General features: G+C 36.3%; 4 protein-coding genes across 4 annotated transcripts; 2 read left to right on the forward strand and 2 right to left on the reverse strand.

The window, feature by feature from the left end:
* The first annotated feature begins 1,962 nt into the window (after positions 1–1,962).
* On the forward strand, positions 1,963–4,416 carry LOC141677894 (glycerophosphodiester phosphodiesterase GDPD3-like). The gene is made up of 8 exons (XM_074484006.1): positions 1,963–2,187; positions 2,272–2,489; positions 2,818–2,880; positions 2,967–3,047; positions 3,119–3,319; positions 3,434–3,529; positions 3,600–3,799; positions 3,899–4,416. Exons 1-8 carry the CDS (start codon positions 2,088–2,090, stop codon positions 4,113–4,115), a joined length of 1,176 nt encoding a protein of 391 aa, XP_074340107.1. The 5' UTR covers positions 1,963–2,087; the 3' UTR covers positions 4,116–4,416.
* A 12-nt stretch (positions 4,417–4,428) lies between these two features.
* On the reverse strand, positions 4,429–7,098 carry LOC141677891 (pentatricopeptide repeat-containing protein At5g13270, chloroplastic). Its single transcript, XM_074484004.1, has one exon. It carries the CDS (start codon positions 6,980–6,982, stop codon positions 4,679–4,681), a length of 2,304 nt encoding a protein of 767 aa, XP_074340105.1. The 5' UTR covers positions 6,983–7,098; the 3' UTR covers positions 4,429–4,678.
* Positions 7,099–7,617: 519 nt separating this feature from the next.
* Positions 7,618–13,294, reverse strand: LOC141678142 (E3 ubiquitin-protein ligase ORTHRUS 2-like). The gene is made up of 9 exons (XM_074484388.1): positions 12,677–13,294; positions 11,950–12,482; positions 10,690–10,815; positions 10,477–10,576; positions 10,312–10,373; positions 10,107–10,209; positions 9,806–9,938; positions 8,945–9,162; positions 7,618–8,366 (listed from the first exon to the last, which is right to left on the reverse strand). Exons 1-9 carry the CDS (start codon positions 13,088–13,090, stop codon positions 7,845–7,847), a joined length of 2,211 nt encoding a protein of 736 aa, XP_074340489.1. The 5' UTR covers positions 13,091–13,294; the 3' UTR covers positions 7,618–7,844.
* A 3,406-nt stretch (positions 13,295–16,700) lies between these two features.
* LOC141680950 (uncharacterized) lies at positions 16,701–17,639 on the forward strand. The gene has a single exon (XM_074487024.1). It carries the CDS (start codon positions 16,701–16,703, stop codon positions 17,637–17,639), a length of 939 nt encoding a protein of 312 aa, XP_074343125.1.
* The last annotated feature ends 3,160 nt before the right edge of the window (positions 17,640–20,799 follow it).

Below are 20,799 nucleotides of genomic sequence, written 5' to 3' on the forward strand. Positions count from 1 at the left end.
TTGGCCTCCTCCAAGGTAATGAAGTTATGAGTCGCTCCCGTGTCTACCATGGCCTGGGCCTTATTCCCATTCACAAGTGCCTCCACATACATGATCCCCTTGCTTCCTTGTGATTTTGGCACCGGTTTTGCCTCTATGGCGTTGAGTAAGCGAATCGATCCAATATGCCCCGCATCGGATGTTTGATCAGTAATTTTCTCCTGTTGCTCCATCATAGATGAAAGGGAGCCAAGTTTCGGGAAATCTTTCATGGTGTGAGGACCTTTGAAAACGAAACATCCCCCTTCCGGCACAAAATTCTTCTTCTTTTCCTCATAAACTTCCTTTTTGGCAAATGGCTTGTACCTATCTTATTTGTCCTTGTCAACTTTAGGGACTTTGTCTCCCCCACCTTTTCCAAAAGTAGTAGGCCTAGTGTTGGACTTGGGTTTGGATGATTCTCCTTTTTGAAACTCCGTCAAACACTCAGCTACAACAATAGTTTCATCCACATTCTTGACATTCCGACGTTGTAGCCCTTGGCCCATGATTGAAGTCCATCCGTGAAGTAGAATAGTAAGTCTTCACTCGTCATGATCGGGATTTGTAGCATAAGAGTAGTGAATTCCCTCACATATTCACTAATGGTGCCCCTATGATGTAGTTCACTTAGCTTCTTCCGGACCTCATACACCACATTCACTGGATAAAATTGGCGTTTGAGCTCCTTCTTGAAGTCCTCAAAAGTGTTAATGGTGCATATGTTTTTCTCAATGTCGGCCCGCTCTCTACGCCATCACAAAGTAACAATATCTGAAAGATAACGAGTAGCCATACGTACCTTTGTTTGCTCATTCGAGACTTTTATGCCCTCAAAATATTGCTTAAAATCCCACAAGAAGTTCTCTACTTCCTTAACATCCCTATTTCTTTCGAATGGCTTCGGCTTCGGGATCTCGATCTTTGGTGTCTCCTTAGTCACCACACCCCCATTATAAATTTCGGTCTTAATTATTAAGAGTTGATCCTTGATCTCATTGATTGCCTCTTCCATTCTAATATCCACAGTATTCAAGCGTTTCTCATGGACCTTGCCTTGATCTTGAAGCTTCGGGATATCATTCGTCATCCCTTCAAGATCTAACCTTGTCTCCTCCGCCTCCTCAAACATATGATGCTCAAGTGTTTCAAAGTTATAGGTCATTTGCTCAATACGTGGGATTAGATCACTCATAGTTTTTTCAAGAGTAGAAACTTTTTCTTCAAGTTGATCAAGGTTAAGACGAGACTTACTTGAATCTCGAGACTTTTTGTCCTTATCATTGCGTGAAATAGCATCCCTTTCTTGATCATTGACATTGCTAGCATCAGTGACTTCATCCACTCCACTTCCCCTGATGTCTTCCTTCAAAGTTACGCCCTTCGCAACTTTTGTCTCTGATACCACGTTATCATGGACTTAAAACTCACTTTAGTTCAACCGTGACGACACTTAGCTCTTTCTCCCCTGAGAACTATTAAGTAAGCCTTTCACAAGAATGCTTAAAGTATTTGAAAAATTAAAGGATTTTGTTATTACTAAGAGTACAAGTGTTTACAACAGAGAGATTTTGCAACTTCTTGAATAATCCTCCAAATGAGGGGACCTCCTCTATTTATAATAAAGAACCTTTTACAATATTCTTCCACTAAGGAAAAGAAGGGTCTCGGGTTTTTCATCTAAAATATCTATTCAAAATATATTTTAAGTACATTTCACATGTTTTTAGAACTTTCTATATATATAAGAGATTATTATAATATTCTAGATTATTTTAGAAAATTCCGCAATAAAAAATGACATGAACAGGTTCAAATTAAGCGGTACGCTCTCTCTTTTGAATAATCGGGAACATTTGAATTCTATTATAATTCAAATTACATTTATATTCGAGTCTTCTTTTGTCAGCTACAATTTGTATATGAGTATATAAAAATTGCGTGTTCCGCCTGCGGGGGAAGGCTTTTGTGTTTTGTTTTGGTTTTTCCATCTTGTCCGCTTATATATACAAATTTTCCTTATTTTTAAAGAGTAACTTGTCTGATTATAATGAATTAAGAGAACAGGCATGGCAGCCCCAAGGGACATTCACATTTCAGATATTGATCCTTATAATCTCAATGAAGATGTTGTAGATAACATTGTTGCAGCTGCATTAGCTTCCTCAGGTGATCATTGTAATTCAATCTCCTTTGCGTGTCGGTGTCTATATTCTATCATAATAATTTTTATTTGTATCATTGTATGTGCAGGTTGTAAAACTGAGAAGAAAGAAGGGTGTGGAAGCAAGAATGCGATAATTGCAACTAAAGCAAGAAGACAAAAGATGATGGTGATTGGACACAGGGGAAGCGGTATGAATTTGTTGCAGTCGTCTAATAATCGGATGAAATTCATCAAGGAAAATTCCATTCTTGCTTTGAATGCTGCCGGAAATTTCAATCTTCATTTCATCGAATTCGATGTGCAGGTCATCTCTCATGTTATTCAATCTCTCTCTCCTTTATCTTTACTTTTAAGTTTTAACCAGCTACATGGTTTGATGTGTGTTACATGCTCCGGCTAGCAGAAAATCTTTCTGGGGTGTCCGGAAAATTTATCGTGCCAAACTTTCAAGTGAATTTTTTTTATCTCCTAGTGTTTGATTGTTGTATACATATTTTCCTCCAGTTTAGGTCTTCCTCTTTTTAGTTTCACACGTCATAATATGTTTATTTCCTGCATTTCCTTTCCTTGCGGATAAACATTAAACAAATTTAGAAGCTGGGAACAAAACTATAAACCGGTTTAATTTGCAGGTCACCAAAGATGACTGTCCAGTCATATTCCATGATGACTTCATCTTTACTAAAAACAAGCAGGTTATTTACCCAATTGACTTGCTTTTCTTTTTTAAAACTTGATGGCTATAATTCTATGTTCATGTATATTGTTTTGGCCAATTCAGGGTGAAATAACAGAGGAAAGAGTGACGAATCTCACTTTAGCTGAGTTTCTTTCCTATGGACCCCAAAGGGAGCCAGCAAATGTAACAAGGTTTTTCTGACTTCAGAATCAGTATTAATACATTTCTTAGTTTGTCTTGTGTTCTGAAAACAGGTCAGTAAGCCTCTGTTCAGAAAGATAAAAGATGGCAGAATCTTTGAGTGGAAGGTCCAAACTGATGACCATCTTTGTACATTGCAACAAGTGTTTCAGAATGTTAATCATTCTCTGGGGTTCAATATTGAACTCAAGTTTGACAACAACATAGTCTACAAACAACACCAACTCGTTCGTGTTATTCAACTAGTTCTCCAGGTTTACCAGATGAATCCCATGTCTAGCCTAATGTTGATCTCTGAAACTAATTTTTGAGTTTATTGTCAGTAATGTCGTTTGTACCCAGAACTCACTCTTATATGTACGGGCCAGGTGGTTTTCAGGTCTGCCAAAAACAGGCCTATAATATTCTCAAGTTTCCAACCTGATGCTGCCCTGTTGTTGAGGAAACTCCAAAGTTCCTACCCTGTAAGTATAGATAAATTCCCGTAACTTTTGAATTTTAGAAGCTAAAATTTCTGAATACAAGTTATTCTAGGTGTTCTTTATCACTAATGGGGGATCTGAAATTTATGCTGATACGAGGAGGAACTCTCTGGATGAGGCCATAAAGTTATGCAGGGAACACAACTTAAATGGTATTGTTTCAGAGGTCACAGCCATCTTAAGAAATCCAGGAGCAATAGCTGAAATCAAGGATCAAACAAAGCTCCATCTCATAACCTATGGTCAACTAAAGTAATATCCTTTCCCTCTCTATAGATGAAATGCTTCTTGAATCCATACACTAGTAACATTATGCATAAATAATCGGAAACCTTGACCAAATTGTTGCAGTAATGTGCCAAAGGTGGTTTACACGCAACAGCTGATGGGCGTGGATGGTGTGATTGTTGACTTAGTTGAGGACATCACCGCGGCAGTTTCAGAATTTAGCAACTCAGTTGAGGAGAGTGAAGGAAACTTGATGGAAGATATAATACAACAAAAAATACAACCAGATTGCTCTGAACAAGAAAGTCCATCCCTTTTCAAACTCACTGCACGTATTTAATTCAACTTCAATAGGCCAATGCTAACATGAGTGTGTAGAGTTATGGTACAGATACCAGGTCGGATGCATATAACAGGATAGCCGAGCAGTTAAATATAGCCCATGCAAGTATGCAACTGCAAAAACTTATGTTTAGACTCACCATGGTCCGAAATGAAGACAGCAAAGTGCAAAATGTTACAAAAGAGCATACTATTGTGAGGAATATGCAGACCAACCAGTTATAGTTATTGATCATTTATGTTGTATCTTACTAAAACTCCATTAATCCAAATTGAGAGAAAAATGAATAATTTCTTGCATTAAACAGATACACAGCAACTGTATTCTTGACCAAAGCCAAGAAATCCAAAATAAACATTTCTTAAAGATATCAGATTCATGATATTAATTACATTAGCTCACAGAACATAACAAGCAGCTCTATCACATGTCTTTTGGAACAAGTTTACCTTCCATTGCCAAGGTAGAAATATGAAAGAACAGTGAGTTTGATCTTTTATTTACAAGTATCACTCTACGGTCTTGGTTCTCATAAAAGCTGAGGCGACGGTCTAATGTGATTACCAGTAGTCACCACACGAACATTCCCCTGATTTGAAGTGATGAAATCTATTGGAATCTCTAACAATGATTTCACGTCCTGTGATGCCTGATACATGCTTTGCAAATTCATGGCAATCTGTACAAGCCCTTAGATTCTTAAAAATCACAATAGCTGTGTCACTTGGAACTGAGATAAGGCCATAAGCTATTGCAAGTCTCTCGCTGTGGTCAAGAAGTTGCTCTTTCCGCTCCAACAAATCGTTGCCTACATCGTCCTCACTTAGTATTACATGTTCATTTTTTGTTGGAAACTTCAGTTCATTTAATTTCGAGTATATCGCTTCTGTTTGAGGATGGTATTTATCACCCACGATGAAGCGGTGTACTTGTCCCTTGATGGTAATCCAACTACAACCAACCTCCTTCCGTAGGTCCCTCTCAGCCATCCTCCTCCTAACATCTGCTGCTTCATTCCATTTTCCAGATGAAACATATAAGTTAAACATGAGGACATAAGCAGTGATGTCTTGTGGGTCTAGTCGAAGAAGCTCCTCCGCTGCAATTTTTCCAAGCTCAAAATTGCGGTGAACAGAGCACCCACCCAGTAAACTTTTCCAACTCATTGCATCAGGCTGAAATGGCATAGAATTTATCAGTTCATATGCCTTGTCTAGTAGGCCTGCACGAGCATAAATGTCAATCATACAATCATAGTGATCAACAGTGGGCTCTACGGCATATGCGCTGCTCATAGCTTTTAGATACTGCTCAGCTTCTCTGACTAAACCTGAATGACTACAAGCAGTCAAAACTGCTATAAATGTAACAGCATTTGGCCCAACCCCACAAGCTTGCATTCTTCTAAAAAATCTAAGAGCTTCGGAAGCATGACCATGGTATGCACAACCAGCAATTATAGCAGTCCAGGCCACAACATCAGGCTCATCTATTGATTCAAAGACCTGATAAGCGTAATCTAACCTGCCACACTTTGCATACATAGTTACCATAGCACTTTCTCCATGTAGATATGAAATTAAACCTCTTTTTATTGCATCTACATGTGCTTGGGTGCCTAAACTAAAATCTGCAACAGCAGAGCAACATTGCAGTATGCTGGTATACATGAATGAATTTAAAAGAACGGCATTATTCCTTCTTAGAGATGTAAAAGTTCTAATGCATTCCCCAAACTCACCAATTCGACAATAACCTGAGATCAAAGCATGCCAGGAAACATCATTTGGCTCGATTATCCTTAGAAATGCTTTACTGGCAGATTCCATACTTGCACATTTAGCATAGAAGTCTACGAGAGGAGTTCCCACTGATACATTTGGTTCCAACCCAAGTTTCACAATATAAGCATGAATCTGCTGTCCCATTTCCATGTCCTCCAGCTGTGCGCACACTTTAAGAGTAATCGAGAACACAAACTCATCTAACTGAACACCAGCCTCCAGCATTGTAGAAAACAACCTAAAAGCATCATAATTGTTGCCACCTTGAACATAAGCTACCATCAAGCCAGTCATAGCTACAACATTCTTTTCATGCATCCGATCAATGAGCGATTCAGCTCCTTCCAAAAACCCACACTTTGCATACATGTTGGCAATTGCCGTGGCCATAGAATCATCATCAACATATCCGGCTCTAATCACATGAGAATGTAATTGTTTGGCAAGTTGCAAATAAGCGGGATTTGATAAAGACTTAAAGAGCGGGAAATATATGTGTGGATGTAAAAGTAGTCCCGATGATTGCATATTTGCAAAAAACATCAAGGCATTCCTGAAATCTCCTTGTTTGGCAAATGCAGATATAATAGTATCCCAGGAGGTAAAAGTCTTGTCAGGCATTTTATCAAATAAGTAATGTGCATAAGAAAGGCTTCCACAATCACAAAAAACTCTCAAAATACAATCAAAAAGAAACGCAGGAATGTTAGTATTATTCTTGTGCATGTTAGCTGTGAGATGAGCATCAAACAACTTGGCATAGTGTGAGGATTTAGAAAGAGCGCATGATTCGAAAAGCGATAAATAGGAACCATAAGTAACGCTAAGGCCAGCTTGGTCCATTTGATTGAGAAAGTGATGAGCTTCATTGAGCTTGCCTTGTTTAGAAAGAGAAACTAAATGCATGTTTTCAAGATCAGCAGCAGCTTTCTGAAAATTGTTGTTGTTGATGTTGGTTTTGAGAGAGACCCAAGAAGGGATAATCATGGCATTGTTAGTTTTGAGCTTGCCCTTGTTTAGAGATGCTGATACCATCAACACATGTTGTGAAGGATTTAACGATAAACCCCAGCCGCTCATTTCTCTAAAACGACTAACAATTTGGAAATTTTTACACTTCTATTACGACCTGCAGGCTGCAGCTTTTCTCCTACGGCTTGCTCCCTTCTCACCGCATCATTCTTGTTTGATTCGGTATTAACTAAAATATTGGTCAGTAAAGTTTGGATAGCTCAATTTATTAACAGTTTATCCTCCTGTCGGAACAGGTCCCGGATTCGATCGTCGTTCACCCTGGAGAATTTATGAGAAAAGATAATTATAAAAAAAAATTAAATTATTCATATTCATTTTATATTTTATTAAATATATTTTTATATTATTACAAAAATGGGGATCTTGTATATAAAAATAAATTTCATTGTACGATTATTTACGTTTTCTTTCAAGAAAACATTATATTTTATTAAAATAAATCAAGATCCGCCACAGCTTCCAACTACCCCGTTTGTATGATTATTTATCTCTTCTTTCAAAAAAACACCATTTACATTTGAAGGGCTCGTAAGAGATTTATATTTGCACTTTTCACTACTAACATTATGGTTTACATAAAGTTCGATAATATCTTATAATATTATAAGAAAATGGTAAAAATTATTGTAATAGAACTATAAAAGTTGCCAACAACAATCCTAGAAAAGAAGTCATGAAAGGAGAAAACGAACAATTCAAATTTAAAATACTTCTAGATCAATTTAAGCACTGACGTGCATTACAAAAATCCAATCCAAAATGATGAATGACCTCAATTGTTTACCACCACATGAACGGGTAAAAAAGTTCAACACCCTTAAATGGAAATAACAAACACAGATAACGATAAACAAGTTTCTTACAGGCAAATAGGTAAAGAAAAGGAAGGATAGCTGAATAAACTAATTCAACTTTCAACCAATTTCTTTTTCTTGCCTCTAGTTTGAACTCCAGTTGGCGGATTTGATGAACAAGTTGTATCTGCATCATTCTTTTCAGGTTCAGATCCCTTGAGTTTCCTGCCTATTGGACTTGCTTGTACATTGGTGCAGATAGTTGTTTCAGGAGCATCTCTAGCCCCGCCCTTACAATTCTTCTGAGTATTATTGGGATGAATTGAAACTTCAGGAATGGTGTCATCATTTCCTAGATTTTTCCTCTTGTTATTCTTGTGGGTTTGAGGTTTACTTGGACTTTTGGTGGGGCTTTGATTCTCAATTTCATCACATTTTGGAATTTCACTATCAATATTATAGATTTCCTTATCTTTGATTAGCCCATCAGTTGCATCATTTTCCTCAGCCGATTGAGAATGTTTTTCCTCAGCATCAACAATTTCTTCATCCAAATCTACATTTTCCTCATCTCCGTCTATTTCTTTGCTTTGGCGCTTGAGTGAATCTATCACATGCATCAGCTCTCTATTAACCTGCAAACAAAATAACTCACTAGCTTCAAGCAATGTACAACTTTAGCATCAAGACACTCATACTAAAGCAATCACATGCAAATCCTAGATCGTGAAATGTTTATAGAAGCATTGGTAAGATAACCCCTATGCTATCTAGACTTGTAACTTGTACGGATCCACCTCAAATTCATACATGAGTTAGTTCCAATAATTCCCATGAGATATATTTAACTATAATAAACAACATTCTAATTTTAGTAGGCACAAAGAGTTAGTAAAAATTTCCTTCTGTTTAAAATTAATGAAATGGGTAAAACATAATTGATTACATTTAGTATAAATATATACATCATTTTTTCTATTAACATGAATTTCAATAAAAAAATAATTAATTATCTATCGCCAACATATATATCATAATTAATGGAATATTTTGGGTAAACATAGTTCATATATAGATTAATATTAATATATAGGGCTGTTTGGAGGAGCAAATTTGTTCTCCACTTTGTTTTTATGGTTATTACTTGTAATTAATACCAAATACAATGACATTTATGAAACTACACAATATATGCACACAAACTCAGAAGTACCTGCGGAGACCGGAGGAAATCAGAGATGTCAGCTGAACATGATGGACATTTCATAATATTCTTCTGTGCTCTTAACGTTCGTCTACCTTCACAAACCCTCTGCCTTATGAAAGTTTGACCAGCAAAGGCACCCTCCAAACATGACTTGCAGAAGTTATGGGCACAAGGAGTAGTAAGTGGCATGACCATTATCTTCTTGCAGAGCAAACAACTGAATTCTGCACAATGTATTGTCACAAATATGATAACCAAGAAAATAACACAAATTCAATGATATTAGTATTAAGACCAAGAATTAGTAGTTTGTGTGGCATGTACATAACTTTTTTTGAGACTGAAACAGAGTGAACACTCGTGACAAACTAAACCCAAATACTATAAGATAGCACATGAAAAAGCCAACCGATGTGCTGAAATGAATTAAAATATAACATGGGCCTATTAAATTGTTAAAGTAGAATAACTCTATTTGAAATATGATAATTATATTTACTTTATCAGTCTTATTCTTATATGCTTTGTTTTGATTGTTAATTGATTTTCACTTCCAAAAATTCTTTCAAAAATTTTGCCGAATTCTTTTATCTATGTTCGATATATGTAAATTCTAACAGCAGGTGTGGAAGAAATGCATGTGTCTCGGCATGGGCGGATCTAGTAAGGGGCACCGGGGGACACGTGTCCCCCCTAAAATCAAAATTTACGTTTTTTCGCCATTAATTTTTTTAAACATATATGAAAGTGCCCCATAAAATTTAAAATCATAAGAGCGTTTTTTCAAAATTTCCTTGGTGTCCCCCTAAAAATATATTTCTGGATCCGCCCATGTGTCTCGGACAATAATTGTTCACAAGACCATACCTTTTAGAAGTCTCTCTCTTATAGTCTTTGTTTGCTTCGAATGCCTAATTTTTTTGGTGCCCTTTCCATCCACCACAGCTTGTTTTCTACTCTCTGGGGGTGGTTTCGACCACTTCCAAATGCCAGCTTGGCTCTGCGTAGATTTTTTTTTTAAGCTATGTTTATCATAATTATGCATTTAATAAGGACTTGTATCCATATTTAGAAGAAACGCAGTGATATAATAAATCTCCAATGCATGTAAGATAGCAAATGAATTATGATAGAAGATGTAGGATTAAAAGAATTTGCATTATCTTACATCAAAATCCCAGCAAGGAGTTCCTTTTCTTTCTGTAATGTCAGTTGCTCTCTTTAACTCTTCAATATCTGGCAATGGCCTGGGATGGTCCCCATGATCATCACTGCATGTTTAAAAATGTTACTATATCAATAGGCATAAAATCAAAGGAAGAACCACAAAAAGAAAGAAGATAATAGTGCTTCAAATAGAAAATATTGCAAACCTTGTCCACGGGGCTGGATCATTATCACATCGAACAAACAAATATCGGCAAACCTTAAAACCCTGATATATTATATATTAACTGTCAGATGCTATATTTGGCAAGACCAAGACATACATTATCATCTATCCATGTGGATATATAAAAATACACTAGAAGTCTTACTTGGATTCCAGGTTTTCGCCAGCATTTTTCTATCCTGTAAATCCCATCATATCGAACTCCGCTTTCTGGTGCATAAGAAGAACGTTTCTCCTTATGCGATCTGCTCAATAAAAGAATTAGAATAAGAAATGAGTAGATCAACAGTACTCTAGAAGACCAGGAGTTCTAATTTATAAGTTTAAATTACAGTAAACATCCTGTATACTAGCTCACCTTACAACACGGACAGGATAACCTTTTCGACAGCTGACTCGAAGAGACTCATTTTGCTTCTCAAACTTCTGATCAAATGATTGTGTCTTGTTTGTCCGCTTATTTCCACTTAAATCTCTCCCACCACTGTAAAAACAACAAAAATAACAAAGTTGAACAAGAAGGCAGAAGGATGTCAACCTAGATTATGCAAGACAATTTCAACTTTAAGACTAAATAATTTAAAAGAAAGAGTTGAATATAGGTAAAAGAGAGTGTCCAAAATGAAGTATGCAAAAAGCCAGGTCGGCTATCAAATAATCAAAGCTCCTATGAGGCAACAGGCCACCAAACTGTAAGAACTTAAAACAAAGTTAAAAGTATCAAACAAATTCAAGATTAAGGGTAAGTTGTTTGAGCAATTATCTCAACTAAGGGCAATATTTGAGCAGCATGCCAACTGGAAAAATAGAAGCAAACAAAGCTGCATTGTCATGTGCACGAGTTTGCATACAAGACAGTGCATGGCAGTAGATTACTTGTGCCTATAACAGGCAAACTAGCAAGGAGCCATGGTTGACACGTCCGAAAGTCAGGTCGAGTAGATAGAGGTACAACTTTTCAACTAGTCGTAGACTACTCACTAACTAGTGGAGAAATTAATAATAATAAATTACATAATCCATAATCATATGTAAGTAATATATATGCAGTTTCCTATATCAAAAGTCCAACATTCAAATATGTATATTAATTACAAAATAGACATGTTAATTACAAACATCTCTTTTTCTAATCCCTTTCCGTATACACACATACACATATATCAGTTTTAATCAATTTATACACACATAAAGAAAGACACATACAAGTTTCAGTTCAATGAACAACAAAAGGAGTCTTGAATATACTACAGTAGGATTTTAGAAAATATTTTTTTTATAATGACCGGCTTGTGCACTAGTTGTCCGACTAGCCCATAAGTCATTCCAAGTCAATCGACTAGTCAATAATTTGCAAGTCAACATTTCTAGTTGATCTTTTGAATCCAACTATTTGACTCGTCGAGCGCCATGACAACAAAGCTAGGAGCTAAAATACATATTTTCAATTTTTAAACATAATTATAAAGAAGAAATCATAAAATTATTCCTTTGGTTTTGAATATTACTCAGGGGAACAAAGGAGAGTAAAATAAACAGTCATGTTCAAAGAAACAAAACAGATATTCACAACACAGTAAAAAAAAAAAGTAGTACCAAGTTGAAGAAAACAACAGACCTTCCGGTATAAAGAAACCACTCCCCATGATCTTCATCGTCCTCATAACCACCGGAGAGTGCTACAGATTGAGCTCCGTAATATGATTGGCCAGATATCCCTGCAACATGCGGAAGATGAGCTCCCCACTGTCTACATTCCAAGCGATCTACCCAGGTCTCTCCAACCAAAACACCCTGGTTTCTCTGGGGATCATTTTCAGCTAAAATGGGTCCAAAATGATCTGGAGGCACAGTGACAAATATCTTTCCGCTGCAAGCATTTGCTTTTCCAGATTTAATTGCACGCTCTGTGGTGTATGCTTGATCAGGTCGATCTTGATTATGAATAAACTGGCAAACCTTTGGGTGAAGCTTAGAGGTGTCATCGTTTGACATTTTTGCCATTCTAATAGCAACAACCAGGGAGGAATTAATACGAGGATTGCTTGCCATCTTGGGTGGAATTGGAAGACGGCAATTAACACATGTTCGCTTCCCTTGACCAACCCACTTCTGGAAGCACTTGAGACAGAAATTGTGACCGCAAGGTGTCTGGCGGGGGGGAAGCAAATTCAAGTAAATTAAGTTATGATATCATCATCTATAATTAGTAACGAACTAGTAATAATACAAAAACAGGAAGGCATTAAGAAGCAAATTGAACAATTAAAATAGTACAAAAGGAAATGATTATAAATATATATATACGACAGAAATGATAGTGAAAGGGGGGGAGGGGAGAGTACCGTAATGGGTCTGTCAGGAAGCTGCATACAAAAGGAACAAATAAAACCCTGAAGAATGTGATTATTAGGGTTGGAAGATTGTGGGGGGTTTGAAACTTGGGAACCGGAAAGGAGTTGTTGTCTTTTGATGGCCTTATCTTGGTCGGTCAAAGAGGAATCACTCTCAATAGCCCTAATTGACGCAATCAGATCAGATCTGGCAGTAGGAGCAATTGGAATTGGAACTGGATTATCACAATCAGGACAATCCCAGCCATCAGCAGCGGATGCAGCATCTAGGGTGGTTCCGGATAGGCAAGGGAGATGCCAGGGAGTAACGCAAGTCTTACAATTGATTATCTCCTCTGTGGCTGCCTTGATCTTGCAAACCATACAATTACCATCGCCATCGCAGGGAAGAAGCTGTTGCGCCATTACAGAAGGAGAAGATACTTAGTTTAGGTTACTGATACGATTGGTTGCTCAAGCCCTAAATCAAATGAAATGATACGATTAGTTTAGTCTAGTACCCCCTTTATATAATATCACGAGGAGGGAGCAGTGCGCGGCGATTTTTGAGATTTTAGAATTTTGGTTTTGAAATTTCCCTCTTTCCGTTTTGGCCTCCCCCTCTTTCAAAACAATTTAACCTACATACTTTACTCTCCTGTTCATTTTATCTTTTATTCCAACAAATTCAACGGACTGCATTTTTTATCAAAATTATATTTTAAATAATTGATTTTTCATCAAGCTCCTTCACACTGTGTCAGTGTTTTTTTATATAATAGACCAAGATTGGGATCAGATTATTTCATTTCTAAGGGATCGTTTGGTTAGAGGCATTCCGGTATCAAGTATGGACTTCGTTCATTCCAATTCCATGCCTCATATTTGGTTCATAATTTTTTCCCTTCAAACCCATTTCTCATACCCCAAGGTATGAGTTTTTGATACCTAAGAGAAGAGGTGGTATGAGGAAAGGAGTACGAGGAATCAATTTTATTTATAGTATTTCAACTTTATTTAAGCAATCAAATGTAAATGTTTAATACAAAAATAATTTAATGAACTAAAATTTATTAAAATGATAATTAAAACAATATTTAAATTAATTAAAATTAATAACTTAAAAAGTATTTTTAATCTAAAATATTCATTCCAACACTCAAACAAACACATGATATCATAAATAATACATCAACCTCATACCACATTAACCTGATTCCTCATTTCAACCTCATACCACTTCTCGAACCAAACGACCCCTAAATCTTTCCAAAAATGGGGGAAAGAATTTGAATATAAATATACAATATTTTATTTTCAAATTTTAATGTATATCATATTTTTCTTCTTTTATCTTAAAAAAAATATTAGAAGCCCTTTGGAAAAAAATTAGTACGGAAAGAAAATAACAGAAGAAATATTTTGGAAGAAGATTATTATTATATATATGTATTACCTAGATTCGTCGATAAAATTTCAATAAATCCGTCGTGGGTAATGGTTTTTTTTGGCAACAAATTGAAATTGCATTACTGATTCAAATCATCGATCATTACATGTAAAAAATTTGACGGGATATTCCTATGACACCAAACACGTTCAGCTAATGAACTAGAATTTCTGGCTATAAAGTGAGTCAACTTGTTCGTGTACCGTTTAACAAAAGTTAACGTAACATTATATTTTTTAAATTATCTAACAACCTCGTATAATCGTCTACCAACCTACCCATATATGATAAATTGACAGATGAGCAGCATATTGTCGGCACCACCATTAAGCTATTTGTCTCCGCCTCAACTAATGTATTCTTTAGCCAGCTTAATACTTCCCTAACACCAAAGACTTCTGCTAAGACTGGGTCAATATCCTCTTGCTTGCATACTGACTTAGCCTTTATTAAACCGCCTATATGGTCTCTAACAATTAAGGAATAATTGTACCTACTAGGATCCGTAAACAATGCATCGTCAATATTGATCTTAATCGTACCTTCCGGTGGTCTTGCCATCTGATGTTGGAACTGATGACAGCGCTGCTGACATCACACAAGTCAAAGTTGCATTAGTCAACCATTATTGTAATGACTAGTTAGTTATTGACAGATTAGTAAGTTATTGTTGTGTATATGTTGTCTACTTGATGATTTCATGAACAAAATACCTTAGTAGATTTTACATAGTGAAATAATGTAGCACTCGACGGATAAGATTTATAGTCCCGACGGATGACTCATTATAGTCCCGACGGATGATGACTTATTATCCATCAAGTGAGTAGCTTATGTAACAATAAGTCTGTAGCACATTTCTGCATTCACCATTGTATAGATTTTGTAAGTAGTATTCAAGTCATGTTGACTTTAACTAGATATGCAGAATAGGTTGATTAATTGTACATAGATGATGTCTTGTAATTCTGCATAAATAAAATGAAGTCAAGTGTCAGTTTGCTACCCGACGGATGACCTACAATGAAGTCGACGGATGATCAAATAGACAACTCGACGGATGATCATGAACCCGACGGATAAAGAATTCAAATATCTATTGACAGTGACAACACAGTCACATGCGTCGAGTGGATGCAAATGGAATGTGGTAGCCCATTCAACTGGGTTTTCGAGAACAAAGAAGCATTACCACTTTCATGCTATTATGAAGATATTCAAATATGCTGGAATAAAGTGATGAAGTAGCATTGTAATAGATTAGATAGTTTTTATTTTATTATCTTATCTTATTACTTTATAATCTTGGTGATATATAAACCAAGTAGTAGCATCTAAAACAATATAGTTATAAGCAAGAAAGCAGAGAAACATTTGTAAGCAGGATTCTTAGCATTTCTCTGTAGTCTTAGAAGTTCAATTGTTGTAAGCAGTTGTGAGCATTTCTGCACACAGGGTTCTCTCGATATATAATATATATCTCTGGTGGAATCATTCAAATCCACCAGAAAGTTTTTAAAGACTCTTGTTTTTAATTACTTGTGTCTTGATTCACTTAAGTTTTTATTCCGCATTGTGCTGATCAATACACTTATATTTACATTCGAGTTAGAACATTTTTAAGTCAAGAAAAAGTTTCAAGAATTCTATTCAACCCCCCTTCTGTAATTCTTGTCATATTGTTAAGGGACTAACAGTTATGGAATGTAATAGACCTGTATATATACCTAGGCATAGTCTCCGGATTACTTACTCATCAAGTTTTGTAATAAACTCTTCATTGTGTATACATTTTGCATCTTTACATAACTTCATCCTCTTCATCAAGCTAGGTCAGGTATCACATGGTATCAGAGCATATGAAGATCTGTTCATGGCGTAGTCATTTCAATTGATTAATTCCGCGTTTTTCTTCAATGTTCTCAGGTTCCGGTACATTTTTCCAGCTAATTTCTTGATCTCTCTCTGTAATCTTGATAGATCTCTTTTCTCCGTAATGGCATAATCTCTCTTCAATGTCAATCTCTTTGCAATCTCGATTTACATTACTGAATTAATCACATTATGTTCAATTTCATCTATGAATTGTTAGTATACATATAGAGATTGTTTATATTTGTTCGATCTTCTCTATGAGTTTTTTTTATTCTTGTTCAAAAACTCCTGATTGTGATTTTTTTATCATATTTCCTTCATTTCTTAAGTAATTCACATAGAAATCACTTATTCATAAGTCACAAATCTTCTTGTTATTGATCTAATCTTCTTCCGATTGATTTCAAACACTTCGTCAAGTTACTCAATGGCAGAATCTTCTAATACAAACATCGAACATCATAATAATAGAGATAATCATGATAATACTCATACTCAGTTCAATCAAGATAATCCGTTGCATTTTCAGTCATGTGATAGCCCTGGGATGAAACTAGTTAGTGAACCTTTTGATGGCACTGGTTTTAGCAACTGGAAGAGGTCCATAACAATTGCACTTTCTGCAAGAAACAAACTAGGTTTTGTCGATGGTACTATTCCTAAACCTATCACTGTTTCACCTATTTCAAGAGTTGGTTGAGATGCAACGACATGGTGATTTCGTGGCTTCTTGGTGCCTTATCAAAAACAATAGGCAGGAGCGTTATATACTCTAACTCTGCTCATGAAATATGGTTGGAATCGGAAGAGAGATATGGAGTCTCCAGTGGTGCACAATTATTTGGTCTCCATAAGGAACTTGCTGAAATTTCTCAAGGAAGTAACAATATTACTGACTATTTCACTAAGATGAAAATGTCGTGGGACGATATTGATGCATTATGTTTGATCCCAGTATGTTCTTGTGGAGCTTCTCAGAAACTATCCAAATTTCAACAAGACCAGAGAGTTATCCAGTTTCTCATGGGGTTGAATGACAGTTTCAACATTATTAGAGGATCGATTTTGATGCGTTCACCTCTCCCATCCATTGGTCAGGTATACAGCCTCTTACTCCAAGAAAAAACTCAGAGGGAAATTCATACAACAAGGCATTTGTTGCCTGAATCTGCATCTCTCAATGCATCTAGACCTTATATTGCTGGAAATTCTAATCAAGGTAGCACTAATAGGTCTCAGTTTGATTCAAAGAAGTTATTCTGTAACTACTGCAAGAAATCAGGGCATCTCATTGACAAATGTTTCAAGTTGCATGGATTTACACCAGATTTTAAGTTAACAAAGCCGAAGAGGATGGCATCTCATGTTGAATCATCTGAACAGTCTAATGCTTCCAATCAAAATGGATCTGTTACTCATCAAAGTGCATCAAATCTCAACAATGGACTCACTCCTCAGATATGTTCTCAACTTATGCAACTTCTGAAATCATCTCAACCATTGTCTGAAAACACCAGTACACCTGATACTTTTTCTTCTGCTAACTTTGCTGGTACGCTTACCACCTTATCTTCAGTTGTTTGTTTTTCTAATTCCACAAATGCTAGCTGGATACTAGACAGTGGAGCAAGTGACCATATGTGTTTTTAGGAAAATTTATTTTCTTCTTTATCACAATCTATTACGATATATATGCCTAATGGTCAAGTACTGAGCATTGATTCTGTTGATACTGTTCCTGTCACTCCTGACATCACACTCACAAATGTTCTATTTGTTCCACATTTCAAGTATAATTTGCTTTCTGTTAGCAAGTTAATTCAATCTCTTAACTATAGTGTCATGTTTACTCATAATAAATGTTATATACAGGGCCCTTCTCCGAGGAAGACACTGGAAATTGGTGAATCTCAGAGAGACATGTACGTGTTGCATTCAACAACTCCTTCTTCAGCTGATACTAAGTGCTTATCCAGTATTTCTCTCACTTCTGTCAATACCTCAGCTCTTCTTTGGCACTCCAGACTGGGCCATCTGTCTTTGTCAAAATTGAACAAAATTTGTAATATAGACAATAATAGTCTCTCTGTTATTTCTGCTTGTGATGTATGTGCTAAAGCAAGACAACATAAACTTCCTTTTCCTCGAAGTACTATATGTTCTAGTGCTAAATTTGAATTGATTCATGTCGATCTTTGGGGTCCATATTCAATCCCTACTTACAGTAAATGCAAATATTTTATTACTATTGTAGATGATTTCATGCGTACTACCTGGACTCATCTACTTAGTTGTAAAAACAATGTTTTTGATCTTATCAAACAGTTTTTGGCCTTAGTTTCTACTCAATTCAGTTGTACAGTAAAAAAGGTTCGCACTGATAATGCTTTAGAACTAGGTCTTAGTAAAGATGCCACACATTTTTTCTTATCCAAAGGCATTCTCCATCAGACTTCCTGCCCACACACACCACAACAAAATGGTGTGGTGGAACGGAATCATAAACACTTGTTGGAAACATCTCGTGCCCTGTTATTCCAATCAAATTTACCTAAACATTTTTGGGGGGACTATGTACTCACAACAACCTACCTGATAAATCATTTTCCTTCTAAGGTTCTCAAAGGTTGTTCACCTTATGAGAAGCTTTTTGGAACAACTCCCTCTTATCTTAATCTCAAACCATTTGGTTGTTTGAGCTATGTATCTACCACTAAACCTTACCGAGATAAGTTTTCTCCAAGGGCAATTCCCTGCGTATTTCTGGGTTATCCGTATGGTAAAAAAGGTTATAAGTTTCTCAGGCTTGATACCAAAACAACCTTACTTTCTCGTGATGTTGTTTTTCACGAGTCAATTTTTCCATATGTCACACAAATTTCTGGAAATTTTATTCCTTTACCTGTTCCAGATCATGATTTACCTTCTACCAGTTCAGATATCACTATATCTACTCATGAAAATCCTGAGAATTCTCCTATCATGCTTCATGTTCATGATCATAGTATACCTGATGTAATTCCAGTCATAAAATCTTATCGTAATGTGAAATTACCAACATATTTGAATGACTATATTCATACTTATCAACCTCCTACTTGTAGTACAACTTGTTTTTGTACTCTTACATCCGACTGTACACCTTCAAATTCATACTCAACCCAGGCTTATTGTCATTCTTCCTCCGTTATTTCACCATCTTATGTGCTACCACCATCAGAACATTCTTCATATACAAAAGCAGTGAAATATTCCTAGAATGGAAAAAGGCTATTGAAGCTGAGTTTACGGCATTGGGAACTAATAATACTTGGTCACTTGTCAAATTACCTCAAGGAAAGAAACCAGTTTCTTGTAAATGGGTATTTTAAAGTCAAACAAAATTCTGATGGGACGATTGAACGCTATAAAGCTAGATTGGTCGTTCGTGGTTACACTCAAAAGGAAGGAGTGGATTATACTGAAACGTTTTCTCCAGTCGTTAAAATGACAACTATTAGATGCCTTGTTGCTACTGCAGTTAAGAAAGGCTGGCAAATGAGTCACTTGGACGTCAATAACGCGTTTCTTCACGGAGACCTGTATGAAGACGTGTATATGACTCCACCTTCAGATTTACATCTTTCTGATCCCACCTTATTCTGCAAATTGGACAAGTCGTTGTATGGTTTAAAACAAGCTTCTCGAAACTGGAACACTAAACTTAAATCTACATTGCTCACAAAAGGCTACAGGGTCTCAGAAAATGATTCTTCTTTATTTTACAAGAAACATGATAATTTGGTGCTTTACTTAGCAGTGTATGTTGATGATATTCTGATTGTTGGCAATGATGCCAAGGAGACGGTCTCTATCAAAGCTTATTTAGATGATGTTTTTAAAATCAAAGACCTGGGAAAATTACATTATTTTCCGGGACTTGAATTTGTTGAAGTACCAACTGGTATGATTGTTTCTCAACGGAAATTTACCATGGATCTTCTATCTGAGTTTGGTTGCACAAATACTGCACTTGTTTCTACACCTTTGGATCTTACTGTTAAGCTTTTTCCTGATCAAGGAGAACTATTTCCACACCCTGCTGATTATAGACGTCTTATTGGCAAGTTAAATTTTTTAACTAACACTCGTCCAGACTTATCTTTCTGCGTACAACATTTAAGTCAGTTCATGTCCACACCTCGAGTACCTCACCAGGAAGATGGTCTCCATGTTCTCAGATATATCTATCATCATTCCAGTCAAGGTTTATTATTCACTAAAGATACATCTTTTCAAGTCGAAGCTTTTTGTGATGCCGACTGGACTGCGTGTCCGAATACTCGCAAGTCTGTTAGTGTTTTTGTAGTTCTGCTGGGTGGCAGTTTACTTTCTTGGAAATATAAGAAGCAGCATACCGTTTCACTATCTTCAGCAGATGTTGAATATCGTTCTTTGCGACGATTAACTTCATAATTGGCGTGGCTTTCTCGCCTCTTACATGAACTGGATGTTCCCAATATAACTCCTATTTCTGTGAAATGTGACAATCAAGCATCCATTTACATTGCTCGAAACCCGGTCTATCATGAATGAACAAAAAATATAGAGTCAGACTGTCATTTTGTTCGCACTAAACTGAGTTCTAGTCTGATTTCTTTGTCATCTACTCCTTCTCGAACTCAACTAGCAGATGTTCTTACTAAGCCACTGACTGGATTACAACATCATCATCTTCTTGGCAAGTTGGGTGTGCATTCTACACCTTCCAACTTGAGGGGGGTGTTGGAACTGATGACAATGCTGCTGACATCACACAAGTCAAAGCTGC

The sequence above is a fragment of the Apium graveolens genome, chromosome 8, assembly GCF_009905375.1.
Source record: "Apium graveolens cultivar Ventura chromosome 8, ASM990537v1, whole genome shotgun sequence".
NCBI lineage: Eukaryota > Viridiplantae > Streptophyta > Magnoliopsida > Apiales > Apiaceae > Apium > Apium graveolens.

Coding starts and splice junctions, on each gene's coding strand:
- LOC141678142 (XM_074484388.1), bottom strand. CDS start 13,090: ATGGCGCAACAGCTTCTTCCCTGCGATGGCGATGGTAATTGTATGGTT. Junction 10,577..10,689: donor TATCCTGTCCGTGTTGTAAG/GTGAGCTAGTAT, acceptor TTTATTGAGCAG/ATCGCATAAGGAGAAACGTT. Junction 8,367..8,944: donor ATTTCCTCCGGTCTCCGCAG/GTACTTCTGAGT, acceptor TTTTGTTTGCAG/GTTAATAGAGAGCTGATGCA.
- LOC141677891 (XM_074484004.1), bottom strand. CDS start 6,982: ATGAGCGGCTGGGGTTTATCGTTAAATCCTTCACAACATGTGTTGATG.
- LOC141677894 (XM_074484006.1), top strand. CDS start 2,088: ATGGCAGCCCCAAGGGACATTCACATTTCAGATATTGATCCTTATAAT. Junction 2,188..2,271: donor AGCTGCATTAGCTTCCTCAG/GTGATCATTGTA, acceptor TTGTATGTGCAG/GTTGTAAAACTGAGAAGAAA. Junction 3,800..3,898: donor ATAACCTATGGTCAACTAAA/GTAATATCCTTT, acceptor AAATTGTTGCAG/TAATGTGCCAAAGGTGGTTT.
- LOC141680950 (XM_074487024.1), top strand. CDS start 16,701: ATGGTGATTTCGTGGCTTCTTGGTGCCTTATCAAAAACAATAGGCAGG.